We start from the raw sequence: 26,485 nt of genomic DNA, 5'->3' as shown, positions 1-26,485 counted from the left end.
AAAACCCAATCCAAAAATGGGCAGAAGACCTAAACAGACATTTCTCCAAAGAAGATATACAGACTGCCAACAAACACATGAAAGAATGCTCAACATCATTAATCATTAGAGAAATGCAAATCAAAACTACAATGAGATATCATCTCACACCAGTCAGAATGGTCATCATCAAAAAGTCTAGAAACAATAAATGCTGGAGAGGGTGTGGAGAAAAGGGAACACTCTTGCACTGCTGGTGGGAATGTGAATTGGTACAGCCACTATGGAGAACAGTATGGAGGTTCCTTAAAACACTAAAAATAGAACTAGCATATGACCCAGCAATCCCACTACTGGGCATATACCCTGAGAAAACCATATGTCAAAAAGAGTCATGTACCAAAATGTTTATTGCAGCTCTATTTACAATAGCCAGGAGATGGAAACAACCTAAGTGTCCATCATCGGATGAATGGATAAAGATGTGGCACATATATACAATGGAATATTACTCAGCCATAAAAAGAAACGAAATTGAGCTATTTGTAATGAGGTGGATGGACCTCGAGTCTGTCATACAGAGTGAAGTAAGTCAGAAAGAGAAAGACAAATACCGTATGCTAACACATATATATGGAATTTAAGAAAAAAAATGTCATAAAGAACCTAGGGGTAAGACAGGAATAAAGACACAGACCTACTAGAGAACGGACTTGAGGATATGGGGAGGGGGAAGGGTAAGCTGTGACAAAGTGAGAGAGTGGCATGGACATATATACACTACCAAATGTAAAACAGATAGCTAGTGGAAAGAAGCCACATAGCACAGGGAGATCAGCTCGGTGCTTTGTGACCACTTAGAGGGATGGGATAGGGAGGGTGGGAGGGAGGGAGATGCAAAAGGGAAGAGATATGGGAACATATGTATATGTATAACTGATTCACTTTGTTATAAAGCAGAAACTAACACACCATTGTAAAGCAATTATACTCCAATAAAGCTGTAAAAAAAAAGATAATTCAGGGAGCAGAATTCTGAAAAACAACCTCTAATTGATATCTACAGAGGATTACAGAAGCATTTGCATCTAAAAAATGTATCTCTATAGAAAAGGAATAGATAAGAGAAAGAGCTCTTGAAAATTAACAATAATTGTATAAATAAAGAGGTGTAATCAGGAAAATGTCCAGAACATCGAAAAAATTCTGTTGAAAAATTTGAGGGAAAAATAAGAGGCAATCAAGATAACAGTTGTAACCTCCAAATAATTATAGTTTGAATTATCAAAGAACTAGTAGAAGAAAATTCCCCAGAATGAAAAGAGATATTAGTTTTCACATTGAAGGAGCCTATCAAGTGCCATGCCGGAAAAATGAAAAAAACAAAACAAAACAAAAACAGATGTAAACACTTTCTTGAGAAATTTCCACGACAACCAACTTCCAGAGACAAAGTGCCGGCCTCATCCAGGGAAATATATGACTTTCCACTAGCAAACTTTATGCTAGAAGCCAATGGAGCAACACCTTGAAAATTTGAGCGAAAAAGATTTTCAACTGGCAAGTCTCAGCTAAACTATCAATCAAATGGGAGGGCAAAATATGGACCATTTCATACACACAAAGAATCAAAATATGACCATGCATACACCTTCCAGAGGAAATTACTTGAGGATATACTCAAAAAAACCCAAAGAAAACCAAGCAAAAGGACAGTAGGATATAGGAAAAAGTTGACCTACTCCTAGAAATCCAGTAAAAAGAATAATATTTAGAAAATGATTGCTGTACATCAGGCTTAGAAACAACAGATTAAAATAAGAAATCAGCTCCATAAGACCTTCCAGGAGAAAAGTGGTCAGATTCCATGCAACAGAGAAAATGAGCACAAAGCTGGAAAGTATTACTGATAAGATGATATGATATGAGGAATAAGGATGAAGACATATGTTTCCGCTCCCAACAAGAAAAAAGAAAGGCAACTGGAAACTCCAGCAGAAACCAAAAACCTCACAAAAAATCCAATGATCTAAATAGTAAGCAAACAAAAATGTGACATGATTTTGAGTAATTATAGAGTGTAAGAAAAGTGATTTGACCTTGATGCTAAGAATAGTGTTCTTCAAATTGTAAAGGTGTCATGACATTGGACCTATAGAGAGAAAACACTGTCCTCATATACTACACAGTTCTACAGTAAAGAGTACTTCATAGCCCTGGCCATAATAATGTAACTTAAAATCCAGAAGCTAGATTATAGTTAAAGTATCAGCCTTGACAATATAAAAGTCAATGGTCCAATTAACAGAGGCAGGGAGCAGCTATAAAGGAGTCAAGAAATGGGGTTGTTCAGATAAGAAACGGAAGCTTAAGAAGATTCATAGGCACCTTGGTAATCCTTGGGAGAATTAAAAACAATATTGTGAAAATCAAAAATTGTGAGGGTAAAAAAAACTAAAAGGAGGGACGGGGTGGGGTGTGGTGTAAGTGAACTAAACTCATCTCCCATAGCAAAAATGTAGAAATGCCTAGAGTCGATAAATAAGAGAGTTACAACTCACAAATATTCCACTAACCATCGCTTTGCTTCTTTTCTTAGCACTTATGAGGGGTTTGTGGAGGCAAATTTAAATGGTCCAGTTCACTTTTTAAAATTTATCTAAGGAAGTGTGAACTTTTTTTGGCTTATTAAATTTCACCGTGGTAGGCAGAGGTATTCAAAAATCATTCCACTGGACTGAGCTCAAAGTTGAACACACTCAATGAATGTTCATTGTAAGCAGACCTTTTTCCCATAAAAGGACATTCAATGTAAAGGGCCAGCCTGTCTCCCCTCCCCTCTCCTACTCCCAGTACACAGATGCTCACACGGTGACACACGGCTATCAGGCAATGCCTGATTTTAAAAAATCAGGTCCCAGGTCCCAGTGGGGAAGGAAGCCTGGACTCTGGCCCATCGGCTAACCATTCGGCACCTGCCAAATCCCAGTTTGGATGGAATCTCCACGTTTTTAAATGTAGACAACAAATTATTTTAAATGTTTGGTTTGGCTTGGTTTGGTTTGGTTTGGTTTACCAAAGCAAATAAAACTGCGAGCCAAAGAGGTCCAGGAATGCCAAGGAGTTGGGTCTATGCTGAACTCAAAGAACCTCTTGCTTGAGGATTACTGTCATCCCAGTGTGAGTCAGGGCCAGACTCCAGTGCCAGAATGTTGCAGCAGGAGGTCCAGAAAACTCTAGACACACTGTTACCTCTTTCTATATCTCAGTTTTCCCACTGGGAAAATGGGAATCATGACAGTACCATCTCATAGGGCTGCTGGGACGATTAAAAGAGCGATTACGTATAAAAGGCTCCAAACACATACAGGGGAGCACTGGATGGATTCATCAGCTGGGACAACGGAACGGAGTAATGAAACGTGGAGTGAGGAAAAGGGACGGTGACCTGTACCAGCACCTGTGCTACAGGGAGTATCAAGTTTCAGGTGGAAAATCTCCTAAGGACAGCAAGCCATCCATGCATCCATCATCCATGTCTGACCTTCCAGGTGGCACAGACAGACAACAGGGCTTCCATGGAGAGGTGAAGCTCCTCGCAGCTGCTGCCTGGGCACACTTTCTACCTGTCCTCGGTGAGCAGGCTGCTGGAGCCGAGGAAGGCAAGCCCCTCCCAAGCAGGACCCAGGCCCAGAACAACTTGGAAGCAGTTCACACCGGCAACAGCATCACTCATTCCCTCACAGCTAACATGGCCACAACCCAGGGTTTGAGGAGGCTGGGGTTTCCCACAGGGTTTAATCAGCCTCTGATGACTTAGTTGAGGGGACCTCTGTTCCTTGAAACATTGTCACAGCCGCAAACATCTAACATTCCTGGACCACATCAAATCAGGAGGGAGGCCCCAGACTTTTCTCTCCTGCAGCACAGAATGCCGTACAGCACTGTGTGTGCTCGGGCTGTCCACCTGGAAACATGACCTGGGTACTGTGCTCCATGGGGAAGGGCCGGATGCCAACTCCTAGGTCTCTGTGCCAGAGAGACCCAGAGGCTTCATTTAGAAATGTTTCCATAGAAGATGTGCATTGGACTCTGATCTCTGTGGTCCCATCCACCATAAAAATCCTGCGACCCTGTCTTTATGAAGAGTTATTCTCGAACCTCCACCACCACCTGCCAGCAAGATCCCTGGAGGCTTCCTCACACGATGGAGCCCCTGAAGGTACTGTAGTAGCTCAGTTACCTGGATACACCTGAGCCACTGGAGAGCACAGACCTGCACCAGGTCAGCTCTGCTCACCGCCCGCTGTGTCTCGTGCAAGGAAAGCATTCCACACGAGCTTACAGAAATTGAAGCAAATTCAAAGCAGGAATTCTTTCAAATACCCATTTCAAATATTCATGTCATGTGCTACTTATCTATGGTTGTACAGGATCTTTAGATCTTTGGCTTTGGAGGAAAAAGGCAGATGTATCTTTAAAAAAAAATAAATGTCTACATTTCAATTGTTAAAAATGTAAACAACTGCCATGGAAACACCACAAAAAATATTTAACCATTTTCACAACCACCCAAGATACTGCAAACTTATTTTTAAGACATTTGTGAGTCAAATTATATCCTGAAAAGTCATCAAGATAACTCCACATCCTTTTGCACAGCAAAGTAAACAATAAACAAAATGAAAAGACAACCTACAGAATGGGAGAAAATATTTGCAAATGATGCAACTGACAATGGCTTAATATCCAAAACATACAAACGGCTCGTACAACTCCATAACAGAAAAGTAAATAACCCAATCAAATATGGGCAGAAGACCTAAATAGGCATTTCTCCAAAGAAGACATACAGATGGCCAATAGATGCTCAACATCACTAATTATTAGAGAAATGCAAATCAAAACTATAATACAATGTGATATCACTTCACACCAGTCAGAATGGCCATCATTAAAAAGTCTACAAATAGGGGCTTCCCTGGTGGCGCAGTGGTTGAGAGTCCACCTGCCGATGCAGGAGACATGGGTTCGTGCCCTGGTCCGGGAAGATCCCACATGCCGCGGAGCGGCTGGGCCCGTGAGCCGTGGCCGCTGAGCCTGCGCGTCCGGAACCTGTGCTCCGCAACGGGAGAGGCCACAACAGTGAGAGGCCGGCGTACCGCAAAAAAAAAAAAAAAAGTCTACAAATAACAAATGCTGGAGAGGGTATGGACAAAAGGAAACCCTCCTACACTGTTGGTGAGAATGTAAATTGGTGCGGCACTATGGAGGTTCCTCAAAAAACTAGAAATAGAATTGCCTTATGATCCAGCACTATGGAGGTTCCTCAAAAAACTAGAAATAGAACTGCCTTATGATCCAGCAATCCCACTGTTGGGTGTATACCCGGACAAAATTATAATTCAAAAAGATACATGCACCCAAATGTTCACAGCAGCACTATACACAATAGCCAAGACACGGAAACAACCTAAATGTCCATGTGCAGATGAATGGAAAAAGAAGATGTGGTACATATAAACAATGCAATACTACTCAGCCATAAAAAAGAATGAAATAATGCCATTTGCAGCAACATGGATGGACCTAGAGATTATCATACTAAGTGAAGTAAGTCAGAAAGAGAAAGACAAATACCACATGATATCACTTACACATGGAATCTAAAATATGACACAAATGAACTTTATTTACAAAACAAAAACAGACTTACAGACATAGAGAACAGACTTGTGGTTGCCAAGAGGACGGGGGAGGTGGGGTGGATTGGGAGTTTGGGATTAGCAGAGGCAAACTATTATATATAGGATGGATAAACAACAAGACCCTACGGTATAGCCCAGGGAACTATATTCAACTATATTGAACCATATTCAATATCTTGTAATAAACCATTATGGAAAAGAATATATAGTTAATATTTTAAAATAATAAATAAAACTTGAAGTTTTTGGAGAATCAAAATATGCATAAGTGATAGAAGGAATGGTGTAGGAAGTTAATCTCAAGAGAAGATTTCCAAGTAGCCCTGAACTGCTTATAAGTTGCCTTCCAAAATATATATATATACACATATATGTGTATATATATGTATATGCACACATATATATATAACTGAATCGCTTTGCTGTACACCTGAAACTAACACAACATTGTCAATCAACTATACTTCAAAAAAATAAATTAGACGGAAGATAGCTCCACGTCCTACCGACAGTTTTGGTCTTGAGCCAGACAATTATTAGGCTGACGCATCCCTGTTCTCCTTTTGTTGACCACATTGTAAAAATCAACACTCATAGCTGGTAAGAAGCTAAACTAATGAGAACCAAAAAAATCCCAGCCAATTCTTACATACAAAGTAAATAAATGTAAAGGAAAAAATAATCTGCAGATCATTACTGGTATTTGTCACCCTCTGGTGGTCAGCCTCAGGAAGCTTCTACATCAGAAAACTCTGGAGACTGTATTTTACAGACAATCCCTCTGAGGATCATTCAGGCCAAAGCCCTGATCCCATGGGACTTCCCCAGCGTTCGAGCAAGTTCTGCTACTCTGCTCCCCACACTGTGTGTATGTGAGTGCGTGTGAGGATGCTAAAGAAGGAATAACTCCAACCTGAGTAGAAGAAGATAAGCAGTGTGACTCCACTTCCTCACAGCACACACAATGCATCTAAAAAGACAAACATACAACTGACACGGATGAGTCACTGTTTTCATCTCTCCAGTACCACTCTCTGCGTGAAGAGATGACCGGCCATGTCACAAAAGTGCCAAGAGAATAAATATGTGGCAACCTCGGCTCACCAATTTCAATAAAACACACACTGGTGAGTACCGTACACCTTCAAGACATTACTCTAGGGAACACATTTGCTCCCCTCTCTCCACCCTCCATTATGCCACATTGTTTGAGGGGGCAGAGGTCTCACTGTGCTCAGTACTAGAGTATGCCCACTTCTTTCCAAACCTATTCAATTCAGTCCCCACACTGAAGCCCTCATGTGTACAAGGCCCTACAGAGACGCTCCTTATTCAAGCCTACTGCTAGAAGAGGGCCTGGATCTAGAGGACGGTGTTTGCCTCTGGCCTCTCCTTACACACTCCTGCCTGGGGAGTTTTTCTAAAATATGGTGTCCATTAGGTAAGTGACTGCCTTTTGTCTAGAATATTCCACACCTCCCATTAACTACGAAATCATAGAGGAACTGATCATCACTGTGTTCAGAGTCTTTGTAGTAGAATGGGTGGGTAGATGGATGGATGGACGGATGGATGGGTGGATGGATGGATGGGTCGATGAATGAACAGGTGGGTGTACGAGCATGTTGGTGGACAGGTAGATGGATGAGTGCATGCATGGGAGGATAGAAGGAAGGAAGGGAGGGAGGGAGGAAGGAAGGGGGGAACGAAGGAAGGGAGGGAGGGAGGGAGGGAGGAAGGATAGACTTCCATGACATTTAGTGCTCTACTAGGCCCTGCACTGAGACTGAATAAAAAGATATGATACCTGCCAAGTAAATTTTCTGCTAATAATGATAAAAATTAGATCAATCTAAGTGACAAGAAGAAGAGATGAAGATAAAATGATCCCAGAAGAAAATAAAAATAGGTGACCTCCTAGCAGGAATTAAACAGACAAAAATCTGGTAGTTTTATAGTGGTAGCCACAGAAATTGAAGTTATTAATTTAAGAGGACTGACTGAGCTTCAACTCAGGGAGGAATGTCACAGCATCTGGTTTAAGGTCATCAGGGAAGATAGAATGTCACACTCTGACACAAGCTGTCTAGCCCCAGCCCCAGCCTGTGACTAAGGCACACAAGCATGGCACTACAGGAACCAGACACCAGGAAGAGAACACAGACGTCAGGGATATCTCTGGGAATGCATCAGAACCTGGGTGAAGAGGAAGCCCCAAGGCAAGACCAGAGACCAGCAGGAACACACGGCCTGCTCTGCCTTGTGTTCACCCAATGCTCACAGGCCCAAGTGACTGCACCACCTCGCCCCTTGTGGTTAAAGAGCCACCTCTGACTCAGAAGGATACTCAGATGCCCCCAACCTCCTCCTCTTTGTTGTTCTAGTTCTCCATGAACCCTCACCATCAGAAGGTCTTGGAAAGGTCATTTGAGGACATGATATCCCCAAACCCCCATCAACAGAGGGGCAAGACTCTCTTGAAAATGTGGGCTCTAGCACCTTCCACAGACCCTTGATTCACATCCAACAATGCTCACCATCGGGAAAGGCCGTGTGTCTATCACAAGGCCCAAGAGTCCCACCTGAAACCAATTTCTTCCCTTTGCTCTCCCCTCAGCCCGAGGAGATAGGAAAAGCTGCCCACCATCTTCAACACTGCAACCTTTGAGGACTCAAAGATGGTTATTTGGGCTCTTCAGTCATCTCTCAAGACCACGTGTCCTTCACTGAACCCCAGGAGGTCAGTCAGACGGCACGGGGCCCACCGCTCCCCATCCCACCACGTGGCTCTCACCACGACCATAGCCACTTTTCAGCCCCATCCAGACTCAGCCTCCTAATTCTGCACCCTCAGCTCTGAGCAGCCACTACCACCTCGGGGTAAGCATGTGTTATAAACCCTATTTGTGATCCTCACAACCTCAGATGTCATTTTTAATCATCAGTATACCTGAACTTGATTGTATAAGCTTCCAGGTCCCTTTTAACAATAATAACAGCCTACGTGTACCGATGATTTAGTATTTAAAGCCCTAGCCAGTAAGTCCCCTACATACGAACCTTCAAGTTGCGAACTTTCAAAGATGCGAACGTGCGTTCACACGTCCAATCACGTAAGTTAGTTCATGTGTCTGGCGTGCACTGTCACATGCGTGCATCCTCTACAAGTGGTTGTGCCTTTGTGTACTTTACACAGTACTGTATAGAGTACAGTAGCACACTATCTTTATTTCAAGCCCAGGATGTCCGGAAGCAAGCGTAAAAGCAGCAGTGATGTAGCTGGTACTGCTAAGAAGCGCCGAGCAATAATGATGGAAACAAAAGTAGAGGAAGAAGAAGTAACTGAAGAACCGAAGAGATTCACTATGCAGGAAAGGGCAAGGGGATTTTCTTTCTTTTTTAAAAAAATTTTCTAATAATTTATTATTTATTTTTTTATTTTTGGCTGCGATGCGTCTTCGTTGCTGTGCGCGGGCTCTGTCTAGTTGCGGCGAGCGGGGGCTACTCTTTGTTGCGGTGCGCGGGCTTCTCATTGTGGTGGCTTCTCTTGTTGCAGAGCACGGACTCTAGGAGAGCAGGCCTCAGTAGCTGTGGCGCACGAGCTCAGCAGTTGTGGCTCGTGGGCTCTAGAGCGCAGGCTCAGCAGCCGTGGCACACGGGCTTAGTTGCTCCGCGGCCTGTAGGATTTTCCCGGACCAGGGCTTGAACCCATGTCCCCTGCATTGGCAGGCAGATTCTTAACCAATGGACCACCAGGGAAGTCCTAGGATTTTCTTTATTTGAGGAGGCACTGTTAGTTTTTGAGGCACAGGACCCAAACCTAAAATGGTACACAAAGGTTGCAGCAGCCGTTCAGAATGCAATCCAGTGCTACGGTGTCAGTGTCATTCATCCATGACAAGAAAAAAAGAGCTACTACCCAGACATCACTGGATCGTTTTTTCAAGAGGGTAAAACCTGTGCCATCAACGTCAGGCGTGAATGAAAATGCAGTTGTCCTCTGTCTCCTATTGCTGACGAGCCTTCAGCTCTACCATCTCCCACCTCCTCTCCTTCCTCCAGTCAGTAACTCTTCTTGCCTGTTCACTCGATGCCAGCCCTGGATGCCAGCTGTTGCACTGGACTACTGTACTTTTCAAGGAACTATGCTGTAAAATTTAAAATGTTTTATTTTTTGTGTTTGTTTGTTTATTATGTATTATTTGTGTTAAAAGTATTAAAAACCTATTACAGCGTTAGTTGGGTACGTAGGCTCACTTTGTTGAACTTATGAACAAATTGGACTCATGAACGCAGTCTCGGAACGGAAGTCGTTCATATGTAGGGGACTTACTGTATAAGCCCCTTACAGGTATTAATTCCCTCAGCCTTTACAACAGCTCTACAAAGGGGTGCTGTTATGATTTTTAGAGGTGTAGAGATGGTTCAATAACCTGCCAAGGCCATGCAGAGGCAGGATGCAAATCCAGAGCGGCTGATTCTAGAGTCCATGTTCTTAGTGGCCTCACTCTGGAGTCTAGAACAGGCACAACATTCCAACTGCTTCCAGGCGTGCCAACCCCACTCCTCTCAACTCAGCAACTTTACACGGGGCATCTTCCCTTCCCTCGGCTCAGCGCTGGGCACTGGGACAAGGCGATAAGGACAAGCACGGCTCCCAGCAGCTGCAGTCCTGGCTAATGCCTGTGGTGAGGTTCTTCCTGACCCAAGGACTCAGCGGCCTGCTGGTGGCCTGCCATGACCCAAAGCTGTAACTCAGCCAACTCAGTAGCTCACACCTGTGACCAAGCATCTCCAGCTCCTAGGTATTCAGGCACTGTGTCGGGCTGCCCCTGTTCCCCCTTAATTCTACAGTATCTTTTAATAGTATCTACATGTCAATCTTATCTACTCAACATGCTGGGACCATCCTTCCAAACACGGGACCATTTACTACCGTAACAAGGACCACCAAAGTCAAAGGAAGCATAGTCAGTGCCCACCTCAGGCAAATTCCTTTACCTCCTCTGCCTCAGTTTCCCCATATGTGAAGTGAGGGTACCAATGGAACCCTCTCAGAGTTGTGCGAGGAGAAATGAGTTAACACCTGTAAAGCACTTATGACAGGCATGGCTTATAATAAAGGCTCAATAAGTATTATTTTCTTGTAACAGTCTTGGTGGTGGTGGTGATGGTGAAGAGATGAATTAACTCATGGAATTTTCACAATGTTTCCATCAGATGGATTTTTTTTTTTTTTGCCTCATTTCACGCAGTGAGAAAACTAAAAGCTCAGAGAAATTGAAGTGAAGCCCCAGGCCCACTACTCCCCAGTGGCAGCAGACCCTGAGCCCATCCGGGGGCGCCATGACCGTGGGGTCTCCTCCCTGCCCGCAGTTAGGAGTGGTGGCCTCATCCTGACAGAACAAAGTCACTTGACGCCTCCAGCATCTGTGCTCTGCAGGGTGTCCCCTTGGCCGGGGAGGCCCAAAGACTTAGCCTGCGGTCCCCCAGGCTCTCCTGGCCGACCACCCAACCCCGGGGGGGGATCTGGGCCCCGCTTTAACTGTGACCTCACCAAGCACACGGCAGAGTTGCCAAAAGCAGGCGAGGCAAACAAGGGCCAGCTGATCATTTCACTCAAAGAAACGAGAGAAGCCGTAGCTTCCTCCACAGAAACCGTGCTTTCCAGCAGCCGGCAGGGTGGGCGTGGTCTCAGCGATCCCTGGATACAGAACTGGAGAGACAGTCCAGGACTCCTGACTTGTACTCAACACGCAGACCCTGCAGTATGGCCCCTGCGTGTCGCTGACACCCTGTGCGAGGTGCCCACCCACCCCGGGTGACTCCCTGACCACCAGGGCCTCATCCCTAACTGCAAAACGGGCGCCAACACAGTGCCCCCTCCTGGCACCGTAAGCCGGCACGTACATACGAAGCAGACACAAAGGGCAGTGCCTGGGACAGGACAAACAGGAAGGACGAAAGAAGACACCTTGTTCTGGGCGGAAGAGCCACAGAGAGTTAGAAGGAAGATGCCGCAACATCCGTCCCGGTCACCCTGGCAACAGGCTGAGGGGTTGCGATGGGGAGGCACAGAATGAACACATACTGAGAACTTATCTCCGCTAAGAACTAACCCAGGTGCTTTCTATGTGAATTCTGACTCATTCTTCATCCATTCTTTCAGGTCCTATTTGCTGTGCACCTACTCGGTGCCCAGCATTGTGTGGGAGGCTGAATACACGGCAGCGAACGAGGCCGGCAGGGCCCCTGGCAGCATGGAGCTTTTAGGCTTGCAGGGGAGACCTATCACACCATGAGTCGGTTATAACCACAATAAACGCTGCAAGGGGAGTGCAGAGCCTTGGAACATGACAGAGGGACCGCTTGCGGGCTGTGACCTTTCTGAAGGAGGTACATTTACCGGAGCTCTGAAACATCCGGGGAACTAACCAGGCGAAAGGTGGGGACGGGTTCGCCAGGCTGCACCGCAGCACGAGGTGGGTGGGGTGAGAGGTCGGTCGTGGAAGGCACTGGAAACTGGAAGAGAATGTGTCTTGATCCTGGAGGCACTGTGAGGCCACAGAGGGTGACAGGATGGCTGGGATGGGGCCAGGAATTTAGAACTGCATCCGTCTGTTCTGTGCAGTGGTTCTCCAAGGGCGGTCCTGGACCGGTAACCTCAGCATCACCGGGTAGAAATGCAGATTCTCTGGCCGCGCCCCAGAGCTGCTGCATCCGAAACCCTGAGGGTGGGACCCGGCTACGGAGTAACACCTACTTAAAGGATTAGGGAGACTCTTTTGAAAGTGGGCACCAGCTTGCCTTATGCTAGAATATTATTTCCATGCAAAATCGACCCCAAACTCTGGGCTAGACCTCGTGTACATTTCACATTTCCTCTACTTCTGCCTCCAAACCCACCGTGAATCTCCCCAGCTTCCTTCCTCCTTCAGAAAAGGCTTCTCAGCACCCCCCCACCCCAACTTCGGCTGCAGAGTTCTCTCAATGCGCATCCCCCCGCCCCCAGCTCCTGCCAAATGTCTTAGTTTCCTTTTCCTTTTGTCTCTGCTAATCATTTAATCAGACATGGCATTTTGGGGCACAAGCGAAAGCATGGTATTACAGCAAGACTTTAAGAGAAAATCTGAAGATATTGAGAAACGCTATGAAAATGAGAGATAACCATGGGGGGAAAAAAACACATCTGGGCAGAGTTTAAAATGACCAGGCGTGCTGGCCTTGAGCAAACGTCACCGTGGGGAGCCATGGTGACAGTTTTCTAACACAGGAGGAATGCCCTTTGGAGAAAGGGATCCGTTTTCCACTCATCAGCGAGCACAGAAAAAGCAGGACCTTCTCAGGTTTCAGCTGAGAAAGCATCTGTCCTGTGTTTAAGCTGTAGGAGGGGAGGGAGCTGCCAAGAGAGCTGGTGAGATCATCCTCGCCAGAGATGCTCTCGATGAGATCACAGCGGCCAGGGTCCGTGAGGGATGACACATCGGCCATATCTGGATCACATGGGTCTGAGGCCCGTCCAGCTCTGCGAGGGGTCTCCCCGTCACCGGGCAAACCCACCTCCCAAACAGGGCAGGTGCCGACTCGCGACCATCGTGTTTCGCTTCAGATACTCAGGAATCCAAGGGACACCAAGCACCTCTGCAAAACGTCTCAGATCGCCTGGCTGCCTGGAGGCCAGGACTCCAGGCATTTGTTTCATGGAAAAGCCCATTTACTCCTTTCCCACAGCCAATGCCTATCTCCCCAGTAACAGCAGCAGGAGCTGCCATCATATCAGCAACAGCTCTGAGCGACGGGGCCCTTGCTCTGTGCCAGCAACGCACTCACATCCTCACCCAGGCCTCACCATTATCAGAAGGCCCATTTTACAAATGAAGAAACTGAGGCTTAAAGAAGGCTACTGATCTGCCCACGCCCCCATGGCTGGTCACATCCAGGCTGAGGTTTGAGCCCAGGGTTCTCTGATTTCAGAGCCCACGATCGTGATAAGGCCCGTACATTGCCAGGAACGAAATGTGTGTGTCAGATGCCCAAAAAGGAATTGATCCAAATGTGCCCTCTTCCCCAGACACTCCGGAGGTGGCAGGGGCTGGCCCCTTGATAATGCTCAGGAAAATGGAGAAGGGGTGCCTTTTAAAAATCAGCCACTCTGTGTCCTCTCTCCCCATCCCCACTCCTCCAGATCTACTGATACTTAGAAATCAAGTCTCTCCCAGAAGGCCCCCCCGTGCCCCATCTACACCACCCTATGCCTGCCCCCCAGGACTCCACCACTGGCCTGAATGGGCGGACCGGTCCCTGGCAGTGTGGACATCCTTCACATGACATCACCCACTCCAAAACGTAACAGCACAGGGTTTCTACAGCACCTTTAGAGCCACGAACCAGCATGTGGTTTTAATATTCACCAGCACTCTCCTCAGAGGGGCCCTGAGGCTGCTGTGATCAGAGGGGCTATTGTGCAGATACGGCTGTCCCCGCTTCACAGAACCCTGATCAGATTTCTGTCCCATCTTCTCTACGGTGCAATTCTGGGCTCGTCTGCTTTCTCTCCTCTTGCCTCCTTCTGGAGTCTGGAAAATGGCTGAAACAGTGTCTATCACAGACTTGGAAGAAGTATTTTCCTCCGTACTTTGCCGCTGCGCCAGCACCTTGGCCTCACCCCTGGGCCTGCATCCTGAGGCTCTCCTGGGGCCTCACTGACTCAGCCAGTTCAGCTGAGACCCGCTGAGCCACTGTGGACCTGGGTCTTCAGAACTGAATACGCACCCCACTCACTTTGAAGAGCCACCGAAAACAAGCACATAAAGCAGCGCCCACGGGCAGGCAGATGGTCACTGGCTCAGGACTGAGGGTCACAGCTGCACCCGCTGACGGGAAGGGCACCACATGAGACAGCTCGGTCAGGCAGGCTTCCTGTGAGCAGTGCAGACCCGGCAGAAGGGAGAAAGGAAGGATTTTCCTGCCTTTCAGGTGGCTGCACACTGATGTCAGGCCTGGAGTCAGGTGAATGAAACTTATTCCTTCTTGATGGAGAATCTGGGTTCAAGCCACAGATGGATATTCACGGGTATGTAATTCTCCTTCCAGCTTCCCCTAGCTCAGTGGAGCCTAAGAGATACAGAGACAGGGAGGGACCAGAGAACAGACAGTGCAGTGCCTCGAGGAGCAGGCAGCCTTCCAGAGCTCTTCTTTCCTGGCTGCTTCTTCCAAACCAAGACAGAGGAGGGGGCGGGAGGAAATGGGAGGCAGAGTTGGCTTCTGGAGGTCTGGCCTCATGAACTCCTGCCTGTGATGGTGACTGTCACACGCCAAACAGCCGTGCAAGCATCAGTGCCCCCCAGTGAATTCAGCCAAGGCACGCAGGCCCTTATCCATGAGTCAGCTCTTAGCTGCTTTTCCAGAAGATGTGTTTGTTCTGAACAACCAGTTCTCCCGGGACCATCTTTAGTGGCCCTGTTGCCACAACACCTATGTTCCACCCAGCGCAATCAGCAGCACACAGCTGGGGCGCAGGGGGATGGGACCCCACGGTAAGAAGGCTGCAGAAAGGTCCTCTGTGCAGCACCAACTGGCACTCGCTAGCATCTAACCAGCAACCCAGGCCACCTCACACCAACCGTGGCTCGGGCAGCTCACCTCCTGACATTGTTACCCACCCCTGGGACAGGCAGAGAATAAACAGCAAGGGAAATTAACATCAGTTACCTTCATAGAGCCTGTAGCTTGGAAAGTCACAGCCAGTCTCAACGGGGTCAGCACCGCCAACATCGCATTGAATCTCGCACTCTTGTCCTTAATGGGGGAGTGGTACTGCCCATCTGGAGCCACAGAACCAAACCTGCAGTGGGGGAGAGGCAGGTGGAAAAGAGAGATGGGGTTCATGTAAGAGAAGAACATGGTGCCTAGAAATGAGGTCAGGTGGCTCCCACGAGCACACACAGGGTTCCCCATCCTGGATCCTCCCTCACAAGGCAGCAGTGTGGGGAGCAGGACAAGTGCCTCCCCAGGAGATGCTGAGAAAGGCTCAACTCATGGAAAGTAAAAGCAGATTTCCCGCCACTACTACCCTGCAACTCAGCAGTGGACTCTGACAAAGAGAGGCATGAGGACTGCCATCATCAAACCAACACCAGAGCCTGGCTGTAAAGACGGCACATCAATCCATGTTTTTTGTTTGTTTTTTTGTTTTGTTTTTTTGTTTTGTTTTTTTGTTTTGTGTGTGTGTGTGTGTGTGTGTGTGTGTGTGTGTGTGTTACGCGGGCCTCTCACTGTTGCGGCCTCTCCTGTTGTGGAGCACAGGCTCCGGATGCGCAGGCTCAGCGGCCATGGCTCACGGGCCCAGCCGCTCTGCGGCACGTGGGATCTTCCCGGACCAGGGCACGAACCCGCGTCCCCTGCATCAGCAGGCGGACTCTCAACCACTGCGCCACCAGGGAAGCCCCTAATCTACTTTTTTGTTGTTGAGATACAAATCATTTACCATAAACTTCACCTTTTTAAAGTGTACAGTTCGACGGTTTTTAGTATATTCACGAAGTTGTACAACCATGACCACTATCCAATTTCAAAGCATTTCATCACCGCAAAAAGAAACCCCATACCATTAGCAGTCCTGTCCCATACCCCATACCCTCCAGAGCCCGGCAACCATTAATCTACTTTCTAACTCTATGGATTTGTCTATTCTGGACATTTCACATAAGTAGTAGCATACAATGTGTGGCCTTTGTGTCTGGCTTCTTTCACTTGACACACTGTTTTCAAGGTTCACGCATGTTGTGACATGTATCGGTACTTCATTTCTTTTTATGGCCAAATGATGTTCCATTGTATGGATATACCTTATGTTGTTTATCCATTCATCAGTTGATGGATATTTGTGCTGTTTCCACTTTTTTTTGGCTCTTATGAATAACTGTTATGAACATTTGTACACAAGTTTTTGTGTGGATATATATTTTCAATTCTCTTGTAGACAACGTCTTTGTAAAGACTGAGGAGTAGAATCGCTAGGTCCTATGAAGACGTTAAACTTTTGAAGAACGGCCAAATTCTTCTCCAAGTTGACCACACCAGTTTACATCCCCCCCCAGCAATGGATGAGGGCTCCAGTTTCTCCTCACCCTCACCAACACTCGTTATCATCTGTTTCTTTTACTACAGCCATGAAGGGAGCGCAAAGTGGTACTTCACTGTGGTTTTCATTGGCATTTCCTTAACGACAGTGATGTTGATGTGCTTATTAGCCATTTCAATACCTTCTTTGGATAAGTGTCTATTCATATTTTTGCCCATTTTTAATTGGGTCATTTGTCTTCTTACTGTTGAGCTGTAATATAGTTCCTTTTACAGTCTGGATACTAGGTTCTTATGATATATAAGATGTGCAAATATTTTCCCCCACTCTGTGGATTGTCTTTTCACTTTCTTCATAGTGTCCTTTGCTGCACAAGTTTTTTAATTTTGATGACGCCCAGTTTATCTAGTTTTTCTTTGGTTCCTTGTGCTTTTGGTGTCACACCTAAGAAATCATTGCCTAAACAAGGTCACAAAGATTTATACCTATGTCTTCTTTTTTTTAATATTTATTTATTTGGCTGCCTGGGTCTTAGTTGCGGCGTGTGGACTCTTAGTTGAGGCATGAGAGATCTAGTTCCCTGACCAGGGATCGAACCTGGGCCCCCTGCATTGGGAGTGTGGAGTCTTAACCGCTGGACCACCAGGGAAGTCCCAGCACCTATGTTTTCTTTTATGAGTTTTATAATTTTAGCTCTTACATTTAGATCTGTGATCCATCTTGTGTTAATTTTTGTATATCATATGAGGTAAAGGTCCAACTTCATGCTTATGATATCCAGTTGTGCCAGCACCATTTGTTGAGAAGACCATTTTTCCCCATTAAATTATCTTGTCACCCTTGTTGAGTATCAATTGACCATAAGTGCAAGGATTTATCTCTAGATCCTCTATCTATTCCATTGTCCACACATCTAGCCTTATGTCCACACTATCTTGATAACTGTAGATTTGTAGTAATTTTTCAAATCAGGGATGTGAGTCCTCCTACTTTGTTCTCCTTTATCAAGATTGTTTTGGGTAGTCTGAGTCTCTTGCATTTCCGTATGAATTTTAGAACCAGTTTCTCAGTTTTTTCAAAAAAAAAAGAAAAAGGCAGCTGGGATTTTGACAGGAATTTCATTGAATCTGTACATCTGCTTACAGACCCCTTTCTGATCAAATGATAAACCAACACCCTCAAAGTGTGTTGCCTCTGCTGTTCTGTAGTATTTGGGGGGCAGCTTAAATACCTATGGAATGGCTTTTAAATCAAATCTTGCTTACCAAAGAATATTCTATATATTCTCATATTTTCTACAGACCGTGTAGCTCCCTATTATTTTTCTTTCTGGTTGAATCTGACTTTCTAATCCCTAGTGCATTGGATGAATGCTAAGCCAGTGGGTCCAGGTTCTCGCCGAGGACTGTCCAGTCCACCAAGATCCTGTTAGTATGGGTGAAGAATGGAGAGCTCCAGATGTGTGGCTCTCCTTCCCTCTTCCCCATCTCCGGGAGTGGAGTGAGGCTGATTAGCCACCAGGAAAGGTACAGGCACCTCTGGGGAAGGCTGCTGGTCCTATGATTTCCTGGCATGGGCACTGGTCATTCCTGAGGAGGCCTGGGGCCTTCATCCCCCACCAGGACAACTACAAAGATGCTTTTGTTGTTTCCATTTCATTTCTTACCAATTCCCAGAGGGAAAAATGTCAACCAGAATTTGGTCCATTTTAAGTTTGTTTCCACCATATCTTCCTTAAACTTTTGGCATCTGTGACGTTTATTTACTGGCAAGAACTTGCAGGCAGTAAAAAGGAGTAAAGTTACCCCAGTGTTCATTGCAGCACTATTTACAATAGCCAGGACATGGAAGCGACCTAAATGCCCATCAACAGAGGAATGGATAAAGAAGATGTGGGACATATATGCAATGGAATATTACTCGGCCATAAAAAAAGAACGAAATAATGCCATTTGCAGCAACATGGATGGACCTAGAGATGATCATACTAAGTGAAGTCAGACAAAGACAAATATCATATGATATCACTTATATGTGGAATCTTAAAAAAATGGTACAAATGAACCTATCTACAAAACAGAAATAGAGTCACAGTTGTAGAAAACAAACTTATGGTTATCAGGGGTGAAAGGGAGGAGAGGGATAAACTGGGAGACTGGGAGTGACATATACACACTACTATATATAAAGTAGATAACTAATAAGAACCTACTGTATAGCACAGAGAACTCTACTCAATACTCTGTAATGACTTATATGGGAACAGAATCTAAAAGAGTGGATATATGTATATGTATAACTGATTCACTTTGCTGTACAGCAGAAACTAACACAATGTTGTAAATCAACTATATTCCAATAAAAATTAATTAAAAATAAAAAGTAAAAAGGAGTAAAGTGTTAAAGGAAAATTATAGGAAAGCAAGCAGCAAGCCTGATGGCTTGCTTCTTCACAAATTTAAATATCACTGTAGTTCAGGATTTTTATTGGATACATGAAATGCTGCTGAGAAAAGTAAAGTTAATTGGTGTTTCTTAGCCTCTGCAAAGAGCATAGTGAACCCCCGGGGCTCCATCCCTGGAATGCACTTGTAGAAGCAAACTTCATCTCGTTCTTTCACCCATCTGACCTCACTGAGCGATGCTGGGAAACGACACTAAGCACCTCTGATATTATCCAATCAGTACTGGTTAGAACAGCCTCTGAAGCAGAAGGATGGTACCTTATCTCCTGTCATCCACAAAGGAGGCAATAACACTAATTATTTTATGATAACCAAAAAAAAATTTTTTAAGGAAATAATCTAAATACCAACAATAAGGGATTCATACATAACTTATAGATCATTTAACAGTCTATTATGGCAATATTAAAAACGATAGGGGCTTCCTGGTGGCACAGTGTTTAAGAATCCACCTGCCAATGAAGGGGTCATGGGTTCTATCCCTGGTCCGGGAAGATCCTGCATGCCGCAGAGCAACACAGCCTGTGCGCCACAACTACTGAGCCCGCACTCTAGAGCCTGCGAGCCACAACTACTGAGCCCGTGTGCCACAACTACTGAAGCCTGCGTGCCTAGAGCCCGTGCTCCACAACGAGAAAAGCCACCACGATGAGAAGCCCGCACACCGCAATGAAGAGTAGCCCCCGCTCGCCCTAACTAGAGAAAGCCTGTGCACAGCAACGAACACCTAACACAGCCAAAAATAAAATAAATAAAAATAAAAATGATAATGCCTATGTGTATTTACTGTTGCACAGAAACATTGGACATATAATGTTAAACAGAAATTACAAGTTATAAAAAATAGAATTTCTAAGTGGACCTCATTCAGTGAAAATCAAACATCTCTCTCTCTCATTAGATATAACCTCATAGAGAAAAGTCTAGAGTGTTATACGTGAAAGTATAACAAACTTTGTGTCTGGGTGACAGCATTTGGGATAATTTTAATTTTTTTTGATTTGCTTATCTACATTTCTCAATTAATTGTCAGTAAAATTGTAGGAGAGGTTATGAGAAGACACTCTGGATGTACAGCCCATGAGACCCAGGAACCAGGCCCGGGAAGGAGGGCAAAGGGCTCACATGCACAGCAAGTCCGAGTTAAGGAGACAACTACTCACTTATCCAGCAGGTTCTCCCTTGGTATCCGAACCTTGTCAAATCTCAGAATCCCGGTATCAACACCATGCAGACCTAGAGAGAGCAGATGGGAAACGGAGCTGTAGGGGGCAAGTTTATGTGCATCAGAAATACTGTCCGGGCCACTTCCAGGTCTGTCGCTGCTAAAACGCAAAACCCTTTATCTCACTTCCAGAATTGTTGCTGCTTTCTTATTTGGGGTGGGGATGCTGTTTGCTTGCTTCCATGAAGAGTGGTGCCTGCTTCTCCAGCCCCCTCCTCCCTACCAAGAATAGAGGAGAAAATGCTAGACCCTCTGTGCAGCCCACCTGCTCTGAGGCCAGCTGGGGGGTGGGGTCTGGCGGGGACACAGCTTCCCACCTGAGCAGTTGCTGTGACTAGAAAAGGGAGAATTCTAGGCAACTGAAAGAACATCAGACTGAACACAGAGGAGAAGGAAAGCCCCTTACGCCCCCCAGTGACGCAGAGCTCAAATTCCTCCCCCTTCTCGGTGCTTCCTCCCCAGAACACGGGGTGAATTTGTGACAGCAAATGCCTAGAAGACATTGGGAGACAGCAGTGGGTGGGTAGGGTGACCACCTCCCAAGAAGTTTCTTAAAATCTGCCAGACCCATTTCCTCAGGACACCTGTCGGAATCTGGGGTCTATTTTTTGTACATCTCACACTTAGGGAGACTTACTCTGGGAGAAAAGATCTTTTTTTAGCGCAGGTCTTATTTAGAACATCACCTCTCGACAAGGTCACAGTGGTACTTACGAACTTACAAGGAAACCAGCTCAGACTTTCTGGGTTTGCCACTGTCATGAATGTCTGGCAACACTTCATGAGGGCTGGGTGACCCCTCTACTCTCAACAGCACTTGACACGCCAGGTGTTTTCAAGGGATCAGGGCCTCGGTCACCTAAAGCACTTGCAGCCCATTCCTGCAGGCATGCGGTGCTCAATATCCCTACAGGGCCAGGGTGAGCTTAGCCCCATCCTCCAAAGGATCGTCTCCTCCCCCTTCTCTTCTGCTCTTTCTTCTCTCTTTTTTCCCTTCTCCCCCCACCTGCGTTTTTGGCTTCACTTGACTGGGGATAACCAGTGGAGCCCACAGGCATGGCCTGCTCTCACCAAGCATTCTGGGTTGCATTGTGTCTCCCCCAAGATTCATATGTTGCAGTCTTCACCCTTAGTACCCGTGAATGTAACCTTATTTGGAGAAAGGGTCTGTACAGAGGCGATCAAGTTAAAATGAGGGCATTTGTGGGCCCTCATTCAAATGACCGGTGTCCTTATAAAAAAGAGGAAATTGGACACAGACGGGCACACAGGGAGAATGCCGTGTGAACATGAAGATGGCCACCTACAAGCCAAGGAGAGAGGTCTGGAGAATACCCTCCCCATCCCAGCCCTCAGAACCAATTCCCCTGACACCTTGACCTCGGACTCGTAGCCTCCACAATTGTGAGTCGATACATTTCTGTTGTTTAAGCCACTCAGTGTGAGCACAACAGCCCTAGCAAGCTAGTCCACAGAGGCAATCCTTAGGACCCACTGAGGCTGGTGGCTCTGGGCCACGAAAGAGAGAACCTCAACCTGCCCTCTGAGGGCCCACAAGTCCAAGAAGGAGAGAGGAGACGAAACAGCTGGGGACAGGGCTGCCTCATGACTAGTAAACACGAGAGGCTGGGAGAAATGGGACCAATGCGTGTTCATAAACGGCAGTCTGCAACCTTCTGTAACTGCCATACACAGAAGACTACTCAGGCTTCAAAACCAGAGTCTTCTCTGCCTTCACTGCTTTCGTGAGTTAGGCTAGATTCTCACTGGGTGGGGTAGGGAACAGGCAGGAAGTGCAAAGAAGGGTGGGAGAGGGGTCACCCGGGGACTCACCTTCTTTATACATCATATCAATAGCTGTCACTCCTGGGTACATGCTTCCATTTTCATCACGGACAGGAACGATGAAACAGTGGGGCCCTAAGGAAGGTGAAGAGACACTAAGGTCTCTAAAGATATGATCAAAGCTTTGCTCATTTCCTGGGACACTGTACAATTATGTTGATCTTGAAATTCATTTTGTTCTATGTGCACTGCCCATTATAGTGTCTAATGTTGAATGTAATGATAAATCATCTCATCACGTATATTTAGGAGATAATGTTAGTGCTGAATTTTTTTACAAGGTAGAAACAGCCCTCTGAGGTGGGTTTTCTGTGTAAAGTACTCACGGGAGAATAGTACTAGTAAAGGGAAATATCCTAGGTTTCTGTGTCGGTAACAAACCTTGAGATCTTCCGTTTATGATGAGCTGGGCAAAGACTGCTACATAATTCCCGTACATGGCGTTTCCAATGTACATCTTCTCAGCATTTTCACACGGTGTGTCGATTACAAACTCCTAAACAGAAACCAAAGCAACAGAGTTTTCTTTCTTATGGCTCATTTCAACTCCTGGGTTCAGTGCAATGAACACTGTGAAGCAGATCCATACTGTGGAGCTGCACCCACTCGGGTGATTTCACAGAAAAGGAGCAGACAACCCAAAGTCGCCTAATTCAACCTCGTGAGCTCAACACCACCATGCTCTCACTGCAGTGTGCACTGTTCACCTCCCCCTTAACTCTGAAAAAGACTGGAAATTAAAGTGCTTTGTCAGTGAATATTCCAATCAGGAAAATACGTTGCCACTTTTCGATGGATGAAAGTTGTTCATTCACTTCTTCCGGGTCTCTCTTCTTCGTAATGTTGCACGGGCATGTGTACTATTTGTCTGAGCCTATGGCTTTAATGTATAAAGGCCTTCTTCATTGTGCTTCTTTCTCTCTAGACTACTCCACACTGAGTTTCTGACTTCTAAATAATCAGCACCAAACCCCTAAAAGCCCTGCTGATATGTATTCAGCTCTGCACACGCCCCTTGCCCCCAAACACTCCACCTTCGAGATTGACAAGAAAGGATGGAACATCCAGTGATCTGGGGCCCCTAGTTAGATGAGTCCATGTCTATGTATTTCATTTTGTCTACTGGGCATTGCCCCTTCTGGACCAATTGCTTGGTTCCTCATGACCTCCACTGTGTCCTGGGTCTTGAACATTCTTGCCTTTAAGGTATGGGTCTGTTGTTTAAATAGCCACTAACTAACCAAAGGTTAAATGTGTACACCGGGACGCAAACAAGACTACTAGGCAACCGTGACCCATTCCTACCATTGATTAGAATCTCAGCCCAGACAATTTTGATTTTTATAAAAAGAAATACCTCATTTAAGCCTTGGGATGATTGTTTCAGAACCTGCCTCTCCATTTTCCTCATCAATGAATATAATAATGAAAGGTTCCCTCAAAAGCTCATATGGGGCTTCCCTGGTGGCGCAGTGGTTGAGAGTCCGCCTGCTGGTACAGGGGACACGGGTTCGTGCCCCGGTTCGGGAAGATCCCACATGCCGCGGAGCGGCTGGGCCCGTGAGCCATGGCCGCTGAGCCTGCGCGTCCGGAGCCTGTGCTCCGCAGTGGGAGAGGCCACAACAGTGAGAGGCCCGGGTACCGCAAAAAAAAAAAAAGCTCATATGGATAAGCCCTTAAACCAAAAAGCATTTGTCAACAATTCTCTATCTTATTAGGGAAAGAATCTTAGAACATGCCATCTAGCTCGTCTCCATGATATGACCAAGGATTCCAGCTCAAAACAGTCCGAAGTTAGTACTGGTCAGGAATAAGCAGAGGGAAAAAATGTATTTTTTTGTTTTCACTCTGCTCAAAACTCTGCCTTCTTTTTCTTTCTCTCCAGGAGCTAGAACAGGATCACCATGGAAATGCCCCCATTCACTTCTGGGTCTTCCCTCCTTCTGCTTACCACCTGGGATACCCTTCAACCTCGTGTTAAGGAGAGACGGACCGTAACTGCCAGCTCTGGATACCAGGTACCTGGGACAGGTCGGGGGGGAGAGTCCCGGGTGGGTGGGGAGCCGGGGAGGGAGGGTGGAATGGTGAAAAGGCAGAACAGCAAGTTTAATCAAAGCTGACAATATGGAAGATGTGGCCGAACCAAACCGACAAGCTATTGATCATGTAAAGATCATCTCAGATTTCAGACTTTTAAGTATACAGACTGCACTTTCCCTCTGGCCAAGAAATACAGTCTTGGAGCCCAAGGAAACATTCCCTGACACATATGTGCACAGAGGAACTTTTAACACAGGCGAGGGCTTTTCAGAAACATAAATGGACAAGCTCTTTTTAAGTCTCTGGAGGCTGCTGCCCTTATCAGGCCAGCCAGGACTTCTTAAAGAAAGGAGTTATTGTGACCCTGGTGGGTGCAGTAACAAACAACAAAACTCACGTGGTAAGGGGATGCTAACACCTTAGGGTGGGAAGGGAAGTAGCAGAGAAAGGTTGGCCTGGCAGAAAAGCTCTGGTGGGGCAGGGAGAGGACAGAAGGCCATCTGTTCCCATCAGCATCTGATCTACTCTGGGAAGGGAAATTTGTCACTTCTGGCAAAAATACTTGATTTGGAAAGTCTGCATTAGCCAAAACTCTGGCATTAAAGCTGGATCTATGTCAGTCCCACACACACTACTATATATAAAATAGATAACCAATAAGAACCTGCTGTATTGCACAGGGAACTCCTGTGCAATACTCTGTAATGGCCTATATAGGAAAAGAATCTAAAATTAAAAAAGAGTGGACATACGTGTATGTATAACTGATTCACTTTGCTGTACACCTGAAACTAGCACAACATTGTAAATCAACTATACTCCAATAAAATTATTTTTAAAAGCTGGATCTAAATAATGCACGCCATGTGTGTCGGTTCCTATTATAATTAACTGTTGAAGGCCAACAAAACGGTCAGTCCTGCAAGCACTAAAAGAGACGGCCTTGGCCAGAGAGCTCTTAGCCTCATTTATTTTTGCGATTTTGCCTAAACTGTAAAAATAAAACTCTCTCTTACCTTGAAACTCTCCATGCCACTACTCAATCCATCATCCAAAAATAAAAATAAAACAACCAACCCACAGGAATGCCCAACCAAAAAATGTAAGAGACTGAAACTGCCCTGGAGGGAGAGAGGGCTCATTTGATATGCTCTAACATTTAAAAAGGGAAATGAAGGGGAAAACACAGAAACCAATGAAGGAGAAAGCCATTCCCTGCCAAGCCAACCCTCAGTGGCCTGAGCTTACGATGGGCTTCTTCCCTCCCTCAGGAAGCAGCACGTTCACCAGCGTCTTCTCATCATTATGATTTCAACTTTGCAACTCCCCTGCCGAGGGTGGCAGCTGCCATAGCACAGCAGGTAGCTAAATCATTTATGCTGTTTGGGGAAAATGGGACTAACACAGGGAAATGATTTCTGTGCAAAAAATAATAATAATAATTGTAAGAAGAAACAAATAAATAAGAATTGTGAGTGGGATTTTTTTCCCTTTGATGACAGCAAGGTGACCTCAATACCATGGTTGCGGGAGAAAAAATGGGGCAGCCAAAACCCCAAAGATGTTTGGTCAGTGTCCCATCAGGAAAGCTAAGTTGTTAAGGACAATCCCCCTTGAACCTGAGATTCTCTCGTTAACTGCATAGCCATAAGTCGGTTTCCTAACCTCTGTGAGCCTCAGTTTCTCCACCTGTAAAATGGGGACAAGGATATCTTCCTATAACATTATAGAACATTTAACACAATGTTGCATGCAGAGTGCTTAGCCTGGCACTTAACACACGTGCTCAACGCACAGAAGTGGCCTATTACCACGTTCACGGGATTGTTGTTGTGACGGAGTGTGGTATACTATACTATACAGAGAGAGTCTGACACAGACCTGGCACAGAGGGAGCATTCAAAAAGTGGCAGTCCTTATTCTGCTTCTTACTATGACCTTGGACATCACTGGCTGCTGTAGAGAACTAGCATCAGGATAGAGGAAAGACAGGACATCCTCCAACAAAACCCTCACCTGCATCTGTCACTCTAAGTGCTGACCACCTCCAACTAGCATTCTTGGGTCAGAAAAATCCTGGGAACAAAACTCCAGATTCCAAATATGTGGAATCTGAAAAAACTGGTACAGGCGATCTTAT

The 26,485-nt window shown here is 45.9% G+C and overlaps 1 protein-coding gene across 1 annotated transcript in view; it reads right to left on the bottom strand.

The window, feature by feature from the left end:
• ACOXL (acyl-CoA oxidase like) overlaps nt 1-26,485 on the bottom strand; it is a 353,725-nt gene that overhangs the window by 289,817 nt on the left and 37,423 nt on the right. Inside the window, 4 exon segments of the mRNA XM_029232291.1 lie at nt 15,399-15,531; nt 20,399-20,471; nt 22,294-22,380; nt 22,687-22,801. Of these exon segments, the coding sequence (XP_029088124.1) occupies nt 15,399-15,531; nt 20,399-20,471; nt 22,294-22,380; nt 22,687-22,801 (408 nt within the window).

The sequence above is a fragment of the Monodon monoceros genome, unplaced genomic scaffold (assembly GCF_005190385.1).
Source record: "Monodon monoceros isolate NGI ecotype Baffin Bay Population unplaced genomic scaffold, NGI_Narwhal_1 Super_Scaffold_19, whole genome shotgun sequence".
Taxonomy (NCBI): domain Eukaryota; kingdom Metazoa; phylum Chordata; class Mammalia; order Artiodactyla; family Monodontidae; genus Monodon; species Monodon monoceros.
Note: the sequence above shows the minus strand (reverse complement) of the source record. Positions and strands in the feature narration are given on the sequence as shown.